This window comes from Astyanax mexicanus, chromosome 19, assembly GCF_023375975.1.
Source record: "Astyanax mexicanus isolate ESR-SI-001 chromosome 19, AstMex3_surface, whole genome shotgun sequence".
Lineage (NCBI taxonomy): Eukaryota > Metazoa > Chordata > Actinopteri > Characiformes > Acestrorhamphidae > Astyanax > Astyanax mexicanus.
Window position 1 is genome coordinate 7,056,012 of NC_064426.1, and position 18,841 is coordinate 7,074,852.

Genomic DNA, 18,841 nt, shown 5'->3' on the forward strand with positions numbered 1-18,841 from the left:
ATTCATTAATATACCATTAACTAATTATTAATAATAAATTGTTATTTTTCACATTTTAAGAAGCTAAAAAGTTGCTATCACTTTTGTAAATAGTAATGAACGCACTGGCAACATGAACTGCAATTGATAAATATTTGCCTGGTATAAAATTCGTATTTACTAGAGATTTATTAATGTACAAATTCTGATGAGCTAATGATTACATTTAACATTTTTAATATGAATATCTATGCTGTTAGGTAAGATCATTTGTTAATATTCAAATTCTGATGAACGACTGCTTTGTTCTTTTGATCTACTGATCATAGCTAAAAATATATGATATATATGAAAGTTATTATTAAGTGTTACCAAATTATGTTTAGTAATTGTTAGTGATTAATAAATATTGGAACATATTTTTTTATTTACTAAATAATTAACAGTGGCTTTTTAGTAACCAATGGTGAATCGTAATATTGTATTTTGTAGTTTTTTAATAAATGATTTATAGATACTATACACTACATATTAAACTATGGTTACATAGTGCTAATCTTCACTTTTAACAAAGAAAATAATTATATTTGTGGGTTTCTTTGGTCGCTTGTTCTGCCAACGTACCAGTAATTCTCACGCCCCTCGGTTTGAAGTGTGCCTAACAAGAATCGGGACACCCCTACCCCTTGGCGTGCACATGCAAAACAGAGGGGTAGAGGGTAGGGGGTAGGCGTCAAGGGGTGAAATGGGATTGGGCCTTAGTTATGGCTGTATAATATAAAACAGCTACTAAATAAAGCATATATTTCTGTTATGTCACAGATACCAGTCTATTATTATTATAGTGCTGTGAACTGATTTTAAATGTATTGTGAAAGCTGAATAACACTCTTTTTTTTAAGGATTATGGGATGTATAGAATAGAACTGAATAGTAAGTGTATATGGGGTATATGGGGTGATGCTGAGGGGTGGAGTGTGATCAGTAAAATCTGTACAGTAAACAGTGTAACAGTGTGAGAAAGAGCACACACACACACAGTGGTCCAAACAAGCAGATCAGACCCTGCAGAGAGCAACGTTCAGCACTTGTTCAGGGGGCTTAGACACACAGACAGGTAGAGGCATGCACACACACACACACACACACACACAGAAAAGAAAAAAACTGCAACAGCTCCGTTCTCTAGACAGCACAGCTCTTATCAGTACCTGCAGGCTCTGGGGGATCGGAAATGGAATGGAGTTTGTGTATGTGTGTGTGTGTGTGTGTGTGTGTGTGTGTGTGTGTGTGTGTGTGTGTGTGTGTGTGTGTGTGTGTGTGTGTGTGAGAGAGAGACAGAAAGAGAGAGAGAGAGAAAGGGAGACAGGTGTTAAAAAGTGAGAGACAGGCTTTCTTGGAAAGAGTGGATGAGGGGAAGCTTTGAGGGACAGAAAGAGTTTGGGAGTCAGCAGAAGAGAGGGAGAGAGAGAGAGATGGATGGAAATGAAAGAACAGTATCGATAGCAGCAGCAGCAGCAGCAGCAGTTCAGTCAGCTCACCAGTTAGAACAGTCTCTTTATTCTGTACTAAAAAAAGGGAGGGGCGGGGTGAAGAAGGATAGATAGAGCAAGCTGAGAAAAGAAAAAGAGTGTGAGAAGCTGAAAACAAGAGAGAACAAGTAATACATAAAAAGTGGGTGAGAGAATGGAGAGAAAGTGGAAGGTGAAAGTAAAGAAAAAAGAGGATGAGGGGGTGAGAACAGAGATAACAAAAGAGAAAAGGGACAAAGAGGAGAAGAATAATGGCCAAGTTATCTGAGGTGAGAAAAGCCAAAAAGAGTGAAAAGATGGGAGGATAGACAGAGCTATCTGTGCTGAGATGCTGAGGGACAGACCAAAAAAGACATAGAGGCGATAGAGCTTAAAAGAGGAGAGAAAGAGTGAAATAAATAGTGAGTGAAATAAACAGGTAATAACAGGTAAACCTTGTCATAGAAGAAAAAAGAGGGGAATAAAAGTACTGGAGTTTATAAATATCATCGGAGGAGAGAAAGAGTGTAAAAGGATAATGTTAACAAAGAACGAAAGGGATTAATGAAGAGATACCTAATCAAAGAAACTGAAGAACACAAGTTCATATTCATAAAGTTTTAAGAGTTCAGAAATCAATATTTGGTGGAATAACCCTGGTTGTTTTTAATCACAGTTTTCATGCATCTTGGCATCATGTTCTCCTCCACCAGTCTTACACACTGCTTTTGGATAACTTTATGCTGCTTTACACCTGGTGCAAAGTATCAAAAGCAGTTCAGTTTGGTGGTTTGATGGCTTGTGATCATCCATCTTCCTCTTGATTATATTCCAGAGGTTTTCTATTTGGTAAAATCAAAGAAACTCATCATTTTAGTGGTCTCTTATTATATATATATATATATATATATATATATATTTATTTCAGAACTGTACATATAAAAAGGTAATCACATAGCCAGGCAGAAAGTGTAAAAGAGTGAGGAGAGAAATTGTATAAAGCAGTGAAATAAATATAGTGGACCCAGCCCAGGAGCAAGTATGAGTGAAATAGAGGCAGTGGAGTGTATTAAGAGTCAACTGAAATGAGTTACTTTGAAAAAGTAATCTAATTACTGATTACTGATTACTCCTTTAAAAAGTAACTTAGTTACTTTATGGATTACTTGATTTTAAAAGTAACTAACTTATTTTACAAGTTACTTTATTAGTTACTTTCAGCAGCTGCAGACACCGCCTCCCGCCGCCTTAACATAAACATTATAACCAGTTTTGCCAATACTCCCTTTATTGGAAAATGCATTTTTAACAGCAACAATGTATCTCTAGACATTTAAAGTTGAACTATTTCATGATTTTTTTTTTTTAAATAAAAATAAAAGATCATTTCTCTTGAATTAACTTAAATAATAACATAAATAATTATTTTATAAAAAATAAAATATGGTCTTTCTTGATTTCACTTAACATAAATACTTGTTTTTATAAAAAAAATATAAAATAAAGAAAGTCTTTCTTGACCTGACATATTTAACACTGTAAAACTGAACATTGAACCTGTTGTTCTCTGCAGGGCAGCAAGGAGGGGTTTTATAAAACAGAACCGTGTTTATGGTCTAGGCCAGGGGTCACATATATGCGGACTGCGGTCCGGGTCCGGACCCAGACGTTGTCTAATGCGGACCTAAACCGATAAACTACTGAGAAGGATTTAATTCTGACAGAGTTCATTTAAAGCGTCTGAACTTTTCTTGTCTTTACGGTATACGCGCTCTGCGGCTTAGTAAACTCGCAGACCAATCACGTGTGGTGTAAAATCTTCAAACGCTCTCCTCGGCCAATGAGATCTGTGCAGACTGCTGCCCCGCCGGCTAGTGAATTGGGACGCGACCGGGAATAAAACGCCTTTATAAAGAGATAAGGAGCCTGAGAACTGGCGGAACAACGAGAACAGGCGGAAACTAAAGAAATGCCGAGTGCGAGAGAGAGAGAGACAGGGGAGTGCAGTGAGTAAACCAATGGTTTTACCTCATTAACAGAAGCGAGACGCGTGTGATTGGGGGAGAGCGGAGGGGGGGATGGGGAAGGGAGCGCGGTGTGTGTGTGTGTGTGTGTGTTACTGACATCACTGTGATATATAGTAAATATATAAGAAAATGAGCGATAAAAGGTCTAAAAGTGGAAAATATTAAAAGAAAGATAGGCGTCATTAAAAGGTGAAATAAATAAGGAAAAAAAAAGATGAAAAGTAAAAAACATAGCCAGGAAGAAAGTGTAAAAGAGTGAACGGAGCGTGAGAGTGTAAAAAGGAAGAGTGAAGAGTGAGGATGGTGCAGCAGGAGGAGACAGAGGAGGGGATGTGAGGATGGCAGTGGATGAGACGTGTTTGAGCAGCAGGTCACTAGTGATCTTGTCAGTGAGGGCTTATTAATAGAGCCCGGAGCAGATGAGTGCGTGCATGCGGTCGGTCGGACGGTCAGCAGGGTTATATTTAACTGTACTAGAGAGCAGGCGGCGGGAGGGATAAGGTGTGGGGAGACGGAGAGGTTTATAGCCGGGGTTCAAACACAGTTCAGTGTATATTCAGAAGAGAATATATTTTGCATGCAGGAGGAAGAGGCGATGGTGTCCGCCCCCTCCACTGACACACTGACTGGAGCTCCACGCTGCTGGAGCTCTGTTCTCTGCCGGCTGTCCTGTGGGGGACGTTCACGGAGAGTAAGCCAATTTGCAGAATTCATCCGTTCTTTTATAGTAGATGGAAGGATTGTCGCATGTTCCCCGTCACATCCGTCCATACCTGCCTTATACTGTGTGTTTCCTACTCTGACTTGCCAAGGCATGGAATCCACAAGACCTCTGTGTTATGGGAGAGGGAGGTGTTGGATCCAAGTGCAGAGCAAAATGAACGTTTATTTATTTTTTTGGGTTTATTTATTTATTTATAATGATATACAGTACTGCGCAAAAGTACCACCACATATGATTTAAACGGATGCTAATAAATATAGATACAGTAAAACGCGACAAGGAAGTTGAAGTATGTTATATCCTGTGAGACAATTAAGCTGAAGAACAAGGTGTAGGGTTTCCAGATTTCTCCTGGATGCTCCTCAGCCAGCATGTGTATAATATATGGTTAGTTCCGTCAGCAGCTCACCTGATTTAGCACATTTACCAAAATTTACCAAACCAGGTAAATTATACGTTGATATGATTGTGCAAAACATCTCATGGGTGACTGTTGTAAGGGTTCTATCAGTCAGTGGCGCATATGTGTTTTTCACTGAGAGGATAGCAACACACCAGAAATTCACCTGAACACACCTCACCCAGAGGTGGAAAAAGTACTGAAAAATTGTAATTGAGTAAAAGTACCTTTACTTTGCTAAAATTCTACTCAAGTTAAATTAAAAGTACCCATCTAAAAATCTACTCGAGTAAAAGTAAAAAAGTACTCAATTTGAAATATACTTTGAGTAAAAGTTACTTAGTTACTTTTAATTATTTGATGTAAAAAAGTAAAACAAAAAAAAACATAAATTAAATAGTTTTTAATGAACTATTATTTCACATAATAATTTAAACCTTTCAGGCAGTATTTGTTCAGACCACCCCATAAAACAAGTGGCATAGGTTTCTGATGCATTTTTTTTCTTTCCCATGAAAAATCTTATGGTAATATAGGTGACTATAAACTGTAATTTTATAGTTTTACAGTTTATTATTATTTTTTAACTCACCATTGCTGTGCTTTAACTGCTATTTACATGTTTTTTAAACATTTAAGCAGATTGTTTAATGATAAAATATTTACCACCACATGCTTTCTCAGGTTTGATGTGGAAATTTTGAAAGCTGACAGCTCTGTCGGGCGGGGCACATTTTGTATTGCATTAGGACATCATTGCGTCGTTATTCCACACGTGAGCATCCATGCCAATTTTTTTTTATTATTCAGACAATTGTTTTTTTATCCAGCATTTTATTTTGTACTCAGTAATGGGAAGTTTTCCAATGAAGCAAAGTAAATTACTTGTGTCAAAATGTACTTGAGTAAAAGTAAAATTCCTATTTCCTATTTTAAAAACTACTTTAAAAATTACTAATTACTCATAAAATCTACTCAATTACAGTAACTTGAGTAAATGTAATTCATTACTTTCCACCTCTGACCTCACCTCTAGGCCATCATGCCCATCAATGTAGATATATTCAAAGGCATATTTGCTATTTAAACAACGCAGGCGCAATGTGTGAAAATAGAGTATAGCGGGGTGTAACATAGTAATTAACATCATGACACATCTTGCATAAGGTGTGTAAGATAGGGCCCTCACACTCTCACACAGTTAAAAAATAAGAGCTTTTGAATTGCTCAGCATGTCACTGAGCTCAAGTAGCTTTATTATTTTGACATTATATTGTAAAAAGCTCATCAACTTATAACAATACACTCTCTCCAGTCTAGTGTAAATGTGGTTTTATTAAGGTAAAATAAGGGATAGGAAAGTAGAAATAATTTGAAGGAACAAAAGTTACAAAAGGAACCAACCATGCAACCCTACACGCAGCACTGGGAGCTGATAGCTTCTACACCTGCAGATGATAGATCAGCACTCTGGACAGCTCCTAGGCTCAAAAAGCAGCTTTCACATTATACCTAATATATCACAAATATACCTAACTTGCAGAGCTTTTAAACTCCTCCACTAGTGGTTTCTTGTTTTTTTCCCCTTTTAGAACTTTTACTCTTATAGCTTCTTCCCAGTCAGGGTTGTGTGTCTGGAGGCCATCCCATCAATGGGTCTTTTGAATACCCATGACCCTGTTTATGGTCATTGATTGTTCTTTCTTGGACCGCATTTGTTGCATGATAGCTGATCACTACATACCAGGAACAGTACAAAACAAGACATGCCTTGGTTTTGGAGATGTTCTGAGATGTTCTGATCCAATCATCTAGCCATCACAGGTTGACAGTTCTTGTCAAAGTGTCTCAGAATCTTACACTTGTCTAGTTTTTCTTCTTCAAACATAATCTCCAAAGACCTGCTTTGTTTTCCCATTATTTAGCTTGATGTGGGCACGTGTTGTCTCTAAAGTTTACTTAAAGTTTACAGAAAAAGCGTTTATTGATGAGAGGTCAATGGAGAATTCACAGTCACGTTCCAGAAGAGCTACAATAACTTAGATTGTCACTCTTCACCAGGGGCCAGAAATAGGCGAGCATGAAACATCTGGCCCGTGAGGTTGTCTGAACTATAATAAATGTTAGTAGGAAAATATAAATGAATAAAATGCTTCTCTGGTGAGCTTTTGTTTATATCCCACCCCTGTCTCTCTGTTGCGCTTTGCATGACTTTACTTTTTCGCCCGTTCTCTTTTTTCCACCCGTTCTTGGGCTTTTGATCTTCTTATAAGGGCGTTTTTCCTTGGTTGTGTCTCAATTCACTATCCAGGGCAGCTGTAGTGTAGGACCGCGACCCCGACGATACAGGTTGGATCCCGCATGAGGAGCGGTGTGTTTATTTATTTATTTTTTTTCCTTTCTTCTTGGGTTTACCTGCTTTGAGATTAACTGTTCTGCAATTGGGTTCAACAACCCTCTGGGCTGGAGACCTACTAGTCCATTGGTAGCATTCCATCCCATTACACTTAATTGTCCAAAACAAGATAAATAAATATCTGGCCCATGGCCAAACTTAATTGTCGACTCCTGCTCTACACCAATAGAGTGAATGGAGCCAACACCCTTGAGGCAAGTGGGCTACATCTTTTTGTTCAACTTCAAACTTTCAAATCTGGAAAAAAACATCTTCTGGGCTGGTAAATCTGGATTCCTACCCAGTCTTACCGAAGTTTGGATCAGAATTTAATGCAACCATTGTCTTAATTTCCAACGTATTTAAGTACTTTTGTAAACTGACGATCTGCATTCTTTCAAGCCCATAATTTTCATGGATCGTCTTCTTTAATACGTTACCTCCAGCAAAATGACGCGCCAAGACACAAATCAAAGGTCATCTCAATCTGTATTCATGAACACGACAATGAGCTCAGTGTTTTCCAACGCCATATCCAGCCACCGCAATGCCCCTACCATGTTCTACAGTGTACAGTTACTAAGCCCATGGGGTTTTTTTTCAGAGTGTTGTAGAAACTGCTCAGCATCTTCAGCATCTACAGCTGTGGTTGTCTCGATGGGAGGAGAAAGAGTGGAGCTGGTAGGAAGTTGCATCTGTCGAGAGCGGCTGGGTTCTAATTTGCCGCAGGGCAACAAGGGGGTAGCCTCATTAAGGGAGTGCAGTTCAACACACAGCCACTAGCACAGACCATCGTAGAGTAATGGTGCCCCATGGACACGACTGCCACATGTGCCCCAAGGACACGTTAAAGCACGCAAACCATATGCTGCACTTCCTGCCACAACTGACGACAGCTCCAACACGTTGGACTCGACCATGAGGAAAGCCACGTTACAGGCAGCTCCTTGCTTTCCAGAACCCTCCAGGGCCAGCTGCAGATGCTTCATAAGCATATGGTTTGCTTATGTTTGCAATACAGCAGAAGAGATTTGACTTTTTTTAGGTCTGTACCCCAAAAATGCCTTAAACTGGCTTTAAATTTTATAATTTAAGGGCAAAGAAATTGACGCGTTGACTGATTTATGTTGCAACACCAGCCCTTTGTGAATAAGATGGTTCACTCCTGATCTGAAGATTGATTTGTAGTAAGTTATCGTAGGAATACAGTCAAATGAAAAAGTTTGGGCACCCCTATTAATCTTAATCCACAAACAGAGTCGCCTGAGGTATGCTTTTGCTTTTGCAGACCTCAGGCGACTCTGTTTGTGGCGTGCTTGCAGAAATGGCTTCTTTCGCATCACTCTCCCATACAGCTTCTCCTTGTGCAAAGTGCGCTGTATTGTTGACCGATGCACAGTGACACCATCTGCAGCAAGATGATGCTGCAGCTCTTTGGAGGTGGTCTGTGGATTGTCCTTGACTGTTCTCACCATTCTTCTTCTCTGCCTTTCTGATATTTTTCTTGGCCTGCCACTTCTGGGGTTAACAAGAACTGTCCCTGTGCTCTTCCATTTCCTTACTATGTTCCTCACAGTGGAAACTGACAGGTTAAATCTCTGAGACAACTTTTTGTATCCTTCCCCTGAACAACTATGTTGAACAATCTTTGTTTTTAGATCATTTGAGAGTTGTTTTGATGAGCCCATGATGCCACTCTTCAGAGGAGATTCAAATAGGAGAACTTGCAATTGGCCACCTTAAATACCTTTTCTCATGATTGGATACATCTGGCTATGAAGTTCAAAGCTCAATGAGGTTACAAAACCAATTTTGTGCTTCAGTAAGTCAGTAAAAAGTAGTTAGGAGTATTCAAATCAATACAATGATAAGGGTGCCCATACTTTTGCACCGGTCAAATTTTGGTTTAATGCATATTGCACATTTTCTGTTAGTACAATAAACCTCATTTCAATCCTGAAATATTACTGTGTCCATCAGTTATTAGATATATCAAACTGAAATGGCTGTTGCAAACACCCAAATATTTAGAACTAAAAATGTTTAAGATTAATAGGGGTGCCCAAACTTTTTCATATGCTGGAGCTCTGCTTAAGTGAATCACGCATTGTGTGTACAGCACTAAGATATAAGGTATGTGAAAAATCATCATAGTAATAATAATCATAATAACAACATATGTAACAAAAACAAGTATAAAACATAAAACATGCTAATATGTTGTAATGTGCGAAGCTGGGCGGAGCATGACCACAACCCCTGTCTGTCCCAGCTGGCATGCATTGGACTGATTAGGCAGCCAGTCAGGATGGCATAAAGACTCTTCACCCAAAATCAGAACCAGTTTTTTTTTCCAATATTATACCACAGAAAAGGCAAAAAAACTGTTATTTTTAAAACTTTTATTTTGAAAGAGCGTTTTGAAAGCATATAAGACAGCTTTTGTGCTGAGTTTGCCTTGTGTCTCTATATTTCTCTATATTAAAGCTTGTTTTGAGATTTCTGTTCAAAAATATCCTGCAGTCAGCAGCTTCCCTGACCCTCATCACCTCCCTGGAGCATGTGGTTAGTTTGCGCAGGTGTTGTGCCAATTTCGGGCACCCCCGCCATGAGGTGCATCCCCTGTCAGGAGTGCACCGAGGTATTCCACTGCCTTTCTGCAGTGGTTATTGTGATTTTAAAGCAGCAGTCTGTATTATTTAGTTTCTAAATTGAAAGCAGAAGCATTTTTGAGTTGAGAATAGGACTCATACAATGATCATTATACATGATGCCTGCACTGATTAGCTTTATGCTAACACTTTTTAAGTGTTTTGTGGAGAGGGAGCATCCCTTGAACTCTTTAGGACTCCATACCATGCCATGGAATGGAACTCTGACCAATCTAAACTGTCTCCACACATGAGCCACTAAATTAGCAAATGCTAACACAGCTCACCCATGATATTGATTGTTCTTAAAACACTTTAGCTATTAGCAATTATTTAGCAACACTGCAAATTACAGAGCATAACAGACACAAACCTATATTGAAAAAAAAAGAGTTGCAGTAAATTTGTAAAAATATGTATTCAAAGAAGAGCTGTCAACATTATTAACGTGTTAACGAGTGATTCATTTAAAACTAGTAACGCATTATTATTACCTATATTGACCCTAACTTCCGCCATTATCTGCCCCGCCCACTGCCCCATGCGTGTGCTTTGTTTCTGTAGAGATTTGCTTTCTAGGAATTGTAGTATGGATGCATAATCACCTAGTTAGCACATTAAGTTCTTTTTCTTTCACTAATTTCTTGTATTTTAGCATAGCCACTTGTTTCTTTTTTACATGTCATGACAAAGCAGGCTACAATAAATGCCCAATACTTTGCTTTAACCCAGTTTCTGCTCATCTTTCTGCTGAAAAACAACTAACATTTGTATATTACCACAGAATCTGTAACAGGGAAAGTTTAGCTCGTTCTGGTCTACGGAGCTACGATAGAAACTAGCATCCCTAAGCATCGTGACCATGGTTGAAAGACAGTAATCAGGATAAAGGTAACATCTGTTAACTACATCCATTGAAACGCCCATCAGAAATCCTTACAACCAAGCTGAGATGTTTACAATAAAGTAAAAAAAATGGTCCCTTTATCCAATTTATCATTTTGTTGCTAATTTTTTTTCCCCAATTTACACGGCCAACTACCTAACCCTCTCACTAGGACCCCCCCTATCACTAGTGATGCCCCAACACACCAGAAGGGTGAAGACTAGCCCTCTGATACATGTGAAGTCAGACTCTGCCTCTTTTTGAACTGCTGCTGATGCAACATTGCTGACTAGCATCACAGCTCACAGTGTTGGACAGTGCAGTGACTCGGTTCTGATACATCAGCTCACAGATGCAGCCTTGTGCTGATCGACATCACCCTTTGGAGTGATGAGGGGAAAGAGCGCCATCAACTGTACCCACCCAGAGAGAGCAAGGTCAATTATGCTCTCTCAGGGCTCCGGCAGCTGATGGCAAGCTAAATGAACAGTACTCGAACCGGCGATCTTCTGATCATAGTGGCAGTGGCATGAAAGCCCTATCATGCATTCTTTATTTCAGCACCCCATGTTGGCTTTATCTCCCCTCAGACAAGCAAGGAAGTATATACTAGTATTTTAATTGACACCACTAATATACAGTAAATATAATTGCATTTCACGTGTCTTACGTTCATTCTTTTATTTATATATAAATATCCACTATGAAAGAACTAGTGAGATTAATTGCAGTTAATCACAGAATATTGGATTAAATTTTTTTATTGATTGACAGTACTAATTTAAAGTGAACATTTTAAATGGTTTTATGCTGAGTGTAATCTACAAAAACCTAAAAAAAAAAACCTTGCACAATGCTTAACCCTTGTGTGGTGTTCGGGTCTGTGGGACCCGTTTTCATTTTTCATCAAATGATACTAAAAACATATTTTTTTTTATCTCAATCTCATTGGCATTGGCTCATTTTTTGTGAAAAACATATATCAAAACACATTTTTGATAAACACACACTATACACTGTACCCCCCCCCCCCCCCCCCCAACCATTTATATTAAATACAGTATGTTTGGCCAAGGGCTAATAAACATTGCTTCATTTGTAAATTTGAAACTAAACAAATTTTCTACTCATATCTTGAGTTGAATTCATTTTTTTTTTTACATTTTATTAAAAAACTAATAAAAAAAAGAGTAGCACTTTTTGAAAGAAATGTAACATAAGAAAGGTAAAGGGCAAATATTAACCATGTAAGCTGTTTATATTGCTACAAGTAACAAAGTAAACGAGTAGCAAAAATATGAACACCACACAAGGGTTAACACATAATTTTCCTAATCATTTTTGTTCCTTACCTTTTTGTTCAAGTCATTTTCCTCCAGGTAGGTGAAAAGAATGGGTAATTGCCCAAAGAATAACTTGACAAGCTTTCGACAGAATGAATGAAGTGTTACTCTTTGAGAATGCTTAATCAATTCAAGGTCACTACTTGAGAAAAAAAAATAAGAAATTGTTTGATTTGAATAATGCAAAATTCCTGGAGCTCAACGACAATCCAACATTTAACTTCCTACTGATAGAGCTGATTGAAAAAAAAACACAAAGCTGTTTCACCTGGTGAAAATAGATTTATGTTTTCGTTATTTTATTTCAAACTGGGAGGGATTTTGTTTATCAGGGTTTGAGTGTTTTGGGAGTTGAGCTCTTAGGAGACCAGCTCTTTGAAAAATGATGGATGCAAAATGCCTTTTTCACCTTTATCGTGTATTTTCACGCAATTGTTTTTGTTTTGACTATGCAAATTACCATATGCACATTAAACATTGAGAGTCCTGATAAAAAAAAAAGCTAAAAGCACAAAAAGAAAACCTTGTTTTTTTTTTTTCCTTACTTGCTGTGTTCCTTACTTTTCATGCTCTAATGTGTTCAGTCTAGGGCTGTCAACATTAATCAGTAACACTGCTGTTTTTTTTTTTTATGCAAATTTTACACCACCAAGCTTGACCCAGATTTCCACTGTAATCTGCCCCATCACCACCTAATACAGTTTTTTTTCCGATTAATCTGATATATTAGGCAGATAATATACTGCTATGAACAAATGCTGTCTTTGCTGTTCCTCCATGCTGTTTACACACTAAGAGCACGGTATGTGCAGCGTTCACCGCTCACAACCGCACAACTTTGTTTACAACGCAGACATTACTCCGTTCTGATACATCAGCTCACAGACGCAGCCTTGTGCTGATCGACATCACCCTTTGGAGTGATGAGGGGAAAGAGCGCCATCTACTGTACCCACCCAGAGAGAGTAAGACCAATCGTGCTCTCTCAGGGCTCTGGCAGCTGATGGCAAGCTAAATGAACAGGATTCAAACCGGCGATCTTCTGATCATAGTGGCAGTGGCATGAGAGCCCTATCATGCTTTTTTTTTTTTTCAGTGCCCCTTGTTGACTTTATCTCCCCTCAAACATAAAAATATATACTAGTATTTTAATTGACACCACTACTACATAGTAAATATAATTGAATTTTACATGTCTTACATTCATTCTTTTATTTGAATATAAATATCCACTAGCGTCTTTATAAGAACAATTGTTATTAATCGCAGTTAATCACAGAATATTAAATCATTTTTTTAACCGATTCCTAAATTTCCTTCGCGATAAATAAAGTATCTATCTATCTATCTATCTATCTATCTATCTATCTATCTGTGCTGCAAGTCCCATTGAAAACACAAGCTCAGCAAATCAGAGATCGGCAAAAGACTGAATTGTAGAAAATTTTAAAAGAAGAGACAATAAAAAAAGAAGTCAGGTCTATCTACAGTATGTGAAGTCTTCATTATCGACCCTCTTGTGGAACTTGTGGAACTAGCACTTCACCAACGTGGAATCTTCTCATCATGTATCTGACAAGATCTTCAACTGGACCTGATAAAAAATTCAGAAAAGATTGGGAAAGTCCAGATGAACCCGGACTACAGCAGGCAGTTCTTCCTGTGGTTTGCGGCTAAAGAATGGCTGTTCTGACTCTGAGGGATCCCAACAACCATCCCATTTGCTTGTTTCAGCTGCCATCTTGACTGTGGAATAAACCTTGACTGTGAAAAATAGCCTTCTGCCCATAGCTAGGACCCTACCTATAGGAGCTTTTTCCTGAGAATATCATCCACCATCATTGTAAGAGTCAATCTGCCATGTGCAGCATGGTGGCTTGGTGGTTAATGCTTTTGCCTCTTAGTTCTGGGGTCTTGGGTTCAAGTCCCTACCTGGATCAGTTTCCGTTTTCTCCTTGAGTCAGTGTGAGTTTGCTTCTGGGGACTTTGGTTTCCTCACTAGTACTAGGCTGGAGGCCCTTTGACTTCAGAACTGCCTTAATTCCTTGTGACATAGATTCAACAAGATACTGGAAACATTTCTCAGAGAGTCTGGTCCATATTGGCATAATAGCATGAGAGCATCAAGCAATTGCTGCAGATTTGTCGGCTGCACATCCATGATGCGAATCTCCTGTTCCACCACATCCCAAAGCTGCTCTATTTGATTGAGATCTGGTGACCTGTGTAGGTCTGTGGAGACCATTTGAGTACAGTGAACTCATTGTTGTGTTCAAGAAACCAGTCTGAGATTGTTGGCGCTTTATGACATGGTGCATTATCCTGCTGGAAGTAGCATCAGAAGATACAGGTTCACTGTGGTCCTAAAGGGATGGAGGACATGGTCAGCAACAATACTCAGGTAGGCTGTGGCGTTGACACGATGCTCAATTGGTACTAATGGGCCCAAAGGGTGTCAGGAAATTACCCCCCACACCATTTGACGCCAAATTCTGACCCTACCGTCCGAATGTTGCAGCAGAAATCATCAGAGACTCATCAGACCAGGCAACCAGGTTTTTCCAATCTTCTATTGTCCAGTTTTGGTGAACCTGTGTGAATTGTAGCCTCCGTTTCCTGTTCTTAGCTGCAGGAGCTGCACCCGTTGTGGTCTTGGTCTTCTGCTGCTGTAGCTTATCATCCACCTCAAGGTTGGACGTGTCGTGTTCAGAGATGCTCTTCTTCTGTAGACCTCGGTTGTAACGAGTGGTTATTTGAGTCACTTGTGTCGTTCTATCAGCTGGAACCAGTCTGGCCATTGTCCTCTGACCTCTGGTATCAACAAGGCATTTGCTCCCACAGAACTGAACTGCAGCTCACTGGATATTTTCTCTGATTTTTTTTTTTTGGATCATTCTCTGTAAACCCTAGAGATGGTTGTGCGTGAAAATCCCAGTAGATCATCAGTTTCTGAAATACTCAGACCAGCCTGTCTGTCACCAACAACCAACCATGCCACGTTCAAAATCACTTAAATCACATTTTTTTTCTAATTTTTTCTAATGCTCTGATGGTTTGAACTGCAGCAGATCGTCTTGGCCACGTCTACATGCTTAAATGCATTGAGTTGCTGGCATGTGATTGGCTGATTCGACATTTGCGTAACTGAGCAGTTGGACAGGTGTACCTAATAAAGTGGCTAGTGAGTGTATATACAGTATATATATATATATATATATATATATATATATACGTGTGTGTATGCCCAGAGGTTGATTGGCACTCTGAAAATGGTTGAGACTATACTATGTGCAATTGACTGCCATTCACCATCAGGCACTTTACATGTATATAATCCAACAAGTACTACATTGTTTATCAAAAACCCTGAGGAAATGATTTTTTTATATTGGGCAGATTCAACAAGGTTATTAAAGAGCATTAAATATTAAAATTCCTCTTAAGCAGCCTATAAAGTGGCCTGTATATTCTCTAATGGCCAGTGTATAGGCTTCTATACGAGTCTGAATTCCAGCCTTTAAATTAAGCAGCTGGCCTGAGCGCTTTCCAATCCTGCTAAATTACTCGATTTCCATGTAATTGTTTATTGGGATAAAGGAATCAAAGGCAGTATGCTCTCTTTCTTTAATGAGGCGCCATTAAGGCAATAAGCTCAACTTCCTGGGGAAATAAAGATTGCTATTAAATAACACCAGATTGGCAGTTAAATCAGTCCCCAAATGGGCAAGTTGCATAACAAAAGTGTTTATCTGGCATTTGTATTGCTTTATGTCTAGCGTTATATGAACATACACTGGTTTAAGTGTTAAAGTGCTACATTTCAAAAGGTTTTTATATGTAATTTGGCTTGTAAAGTCTTTGTTCTTGGCATTGTTAGTCATAACCAATGACAAAATTACAAACGCTTAACATATTCTGGTATTGTGAAGTGTGTGTATATGACTAAATGGATTATCTCAGAGGTAGCATGATCCAGTGAGCATATTGGACACCTTGTATCTCTATAATTATAAAGTGTGGTAATGTTTTTCTTTACATACTTTATAAATTACAGCTCTGGAAAAAAAATATATACAACACTTTAAAATGATTCCAGTTTCCTCTGGAATATAATCAAGAGGAAGATGGATGATCACAAGCCATCGAACCACCAAACTGAACTGCTTGAATTTTTGCACCAGGAGTAAAACAGCATAAAGTTATCCAAAAGCAGTGTGTAAGACTGGTGGAGAAGAACATGCAAGATGCATGAAAACTGTTATTAAAAACCAGGGTTAATCCACCAAATATTGATTTATGAACACAGAATGCTGCCCCTCGGGATGTTGCCCTCAGTATGCTGACAACAGTACACTGACCAGAGTATGTTGTTGATGGACTTTTCCCAGTTCAGCAGAGATACTGTGCTGATATCAGGCTTGTTTAGATGTTTTTTAAGAATCTTTGACAAAGATGTTTGTGTTGAGAAGGCAGGACAGGTTTGGTTTGTAGGTCATATTTGTGCAGGAGTCGCTGCACAGTTGAAAAGTGCACCGCCTAAAGGCTGGAAAGGCTAGATAAGTCTGTATGTGTATTGTATACAGTGTAAGTTTGTGTGTATGAAAAGGACTATATATAGTGTAAAATGTAACAGATGCCATCAAATGATGTGTGTGCTTTCTACATGCATGCAGGACACCTAAACTTAAAATGGGTTGTAAATATAACTGAAAAAAGCTATTGGCTAGGAACAATAGGCTAATAACAATAGGGAAAGCCTTGTTGGTGTGTGCAGAGATTATATATATATATGTAGTTTATACATAAAACCATCTACAAAAGCATTTAGGCTAGATGTGGAATCCATTAATCTAGTTAGTTTATTCATTTATTTTAATTGTTTTATTTAATTGTAATGTATTTACTTATCTTGTTTTTATTTTTAATCCTTTTATTTTTAATTTTTTTCTGTGTCCATTTTTTATGGTCTTTTTGGAATTTCCTATTTTTTTCTTTTTTACATATACTGTATATCTACGTTAAATGTCGAATTCAAATTTCTATTTCTTTTACTATTTTGTTCCTTATAGTTTCTAATTTATTATTCAATGTTATTAATCCCTTTTAAACAGTAAATGCTTGGTGGTATTGTAAATAAGGGTCACCCTCAATGTATATTCCCAAGTGAAAAAATAAAGGTTAATTGGTTGATTAATCCTGATAGTTTCCATTTACAGGCATAATGAATAATAACACAGTTCTTTTTACCTACATAAACAGTCCAGTTTAATATAATACTTGAAATTAAAATATATTTAGACAATTATGATTATAGTATTCATTGTACGCTTACTGTTTAGTATTTAATAGTATAGCTGTCTGTTAGAGAAGTGAGAGGGCAGCATTCCCTCCACATTTAAACCAACACTGTCAGAACTGCCCCACTGCCCCACCACTAGTTTAACAAATAAATCTAATTTAAAACCTCTGGGGCAGCTGTGGGTTACTAATAAATGCCAGACGCAGTTATAATGTTGCTATCAGGGCTATGAGCACTTTTACCATCCAAATAGAATAGAATAGAATAGAATAGAATAGAATAGAATAGAATAGAATAGAATAGAATAGAATAGAATAGAATAGAATATTTTTATTGTCTATGATGTAAAAATTCATCATTAGGACACATATCGTACCATTTGGACACACCTTCTTAATCAATGTTCTTATTTATTTCTATTTTACACATTGTAGACTAATATTAAAGACATTAAAACAATAAAAGGACACATATAATTACATAGAAAAGAGTAAAAGAGATCTAAAGTTTTAATATAGTCTTCAGAATATTTTTTTGTAAAAATACTTTTGTAAAGTAAAGTAAAGTAAAAAATCATAAAAAGAAAGAAAACACATTGAAGGAGAAGAGGTGTGTCTTTGAATTTGGCTGGTACTGTATATTAAAAATACTAATAAATAAATGACTAACAAAATTGCGGATTCATACATTTTATTTGAACCAGGCAGTTGTTCTTCTGGCAGACATTTTGGCAAAAATTTATGATGAATAAAAATGCTATTTTTTCTATTAATAGCTTAAATGTGTTCCTTTGGAATAATGAAACATACCAGTCCTGCTTAGAAAATGTATAAACCTTTCCTAATATTTAAAAAAAAATGATTTTATTGAGCTGCTACTGCATCTCAGCCAATCAGCTCACTCTCCACCCTGCCCCGCCTTTAAACCCATACATCAGTTAGTGCCCATCCCAAACTACCTTTCTCATTTTTTTTTATCCTTTTTCAAATTTGAGCTGAGGGTGGAGTAAAAAAAAGGGTCATCAGTGTGTTTAGTGCCCCTTTAAAAATATATATTTTCCGTCTCTTATAAAGCTGCTATTTTGAATAAATGTACGTTTGTTTATATGATAGTCAGATTTGTGTTATAATGATGTTATAATGATGTGTTATAATGATGTTCTGAAGAGCTCCGGGTGTGTCTGCCTGTGTGTTGTACAGTGAAGTGACATGACATGTTATTGACTGGAGGACAATGTATCTTTGTGTCCCAGGAGAATCTGTGGCTGGACAGCGTCTCTCTGCTCATCAAGGACTCCTTTGAGGGAGAGATGCTGCTGATTGACAACCTGTCGGGCTCAGTCTTCCACCACTACTCCTCCCCTCCAGTGTGCAAAGACTGCAAGAGTCATCCTCAAGAGGTGAGCGCTAGCAGCTACTGCTAATACTGTAACAAATCAGAGCACTACATACTAGGTCTGTCTCTATTACTATATAACAATTATTATTAATTTGATTATATGTTGTCACTGGAATTAATGTAATAAACCATATTATTGCAATTTTAAGAGTGTTTTATGTTAGTGACATAATGATAATATTATTGCATATTACTGTTATTACACCTTTTTATATGGGTAAAACAAAA

General features: G+C 37.8%; 1 protein-coding gene across 1 annotated transcript in view; it reads left to right on the top strand.

Moving 5' to 3' along the window:
* cacna1ia (calcium voltage-gated channel subunit alpha1 Ia) overlaps positions 1–18,841 on the top strand; it is a 191,140-nt gene that overhangs the window by 156,766 nt on the left and 15,533 nt on the right. Inside the window, exon 31 of the mRNA XM_022675771.2 lies at positions 18,468–18,614. Within this exon, the coding sequence (XP_022531492.2) occupies positions 18,468–18,614 (147 nt within the window). The remainder of the gene's footprint in view (positions 1–18,467; positions 18,615–18,841) is intronic.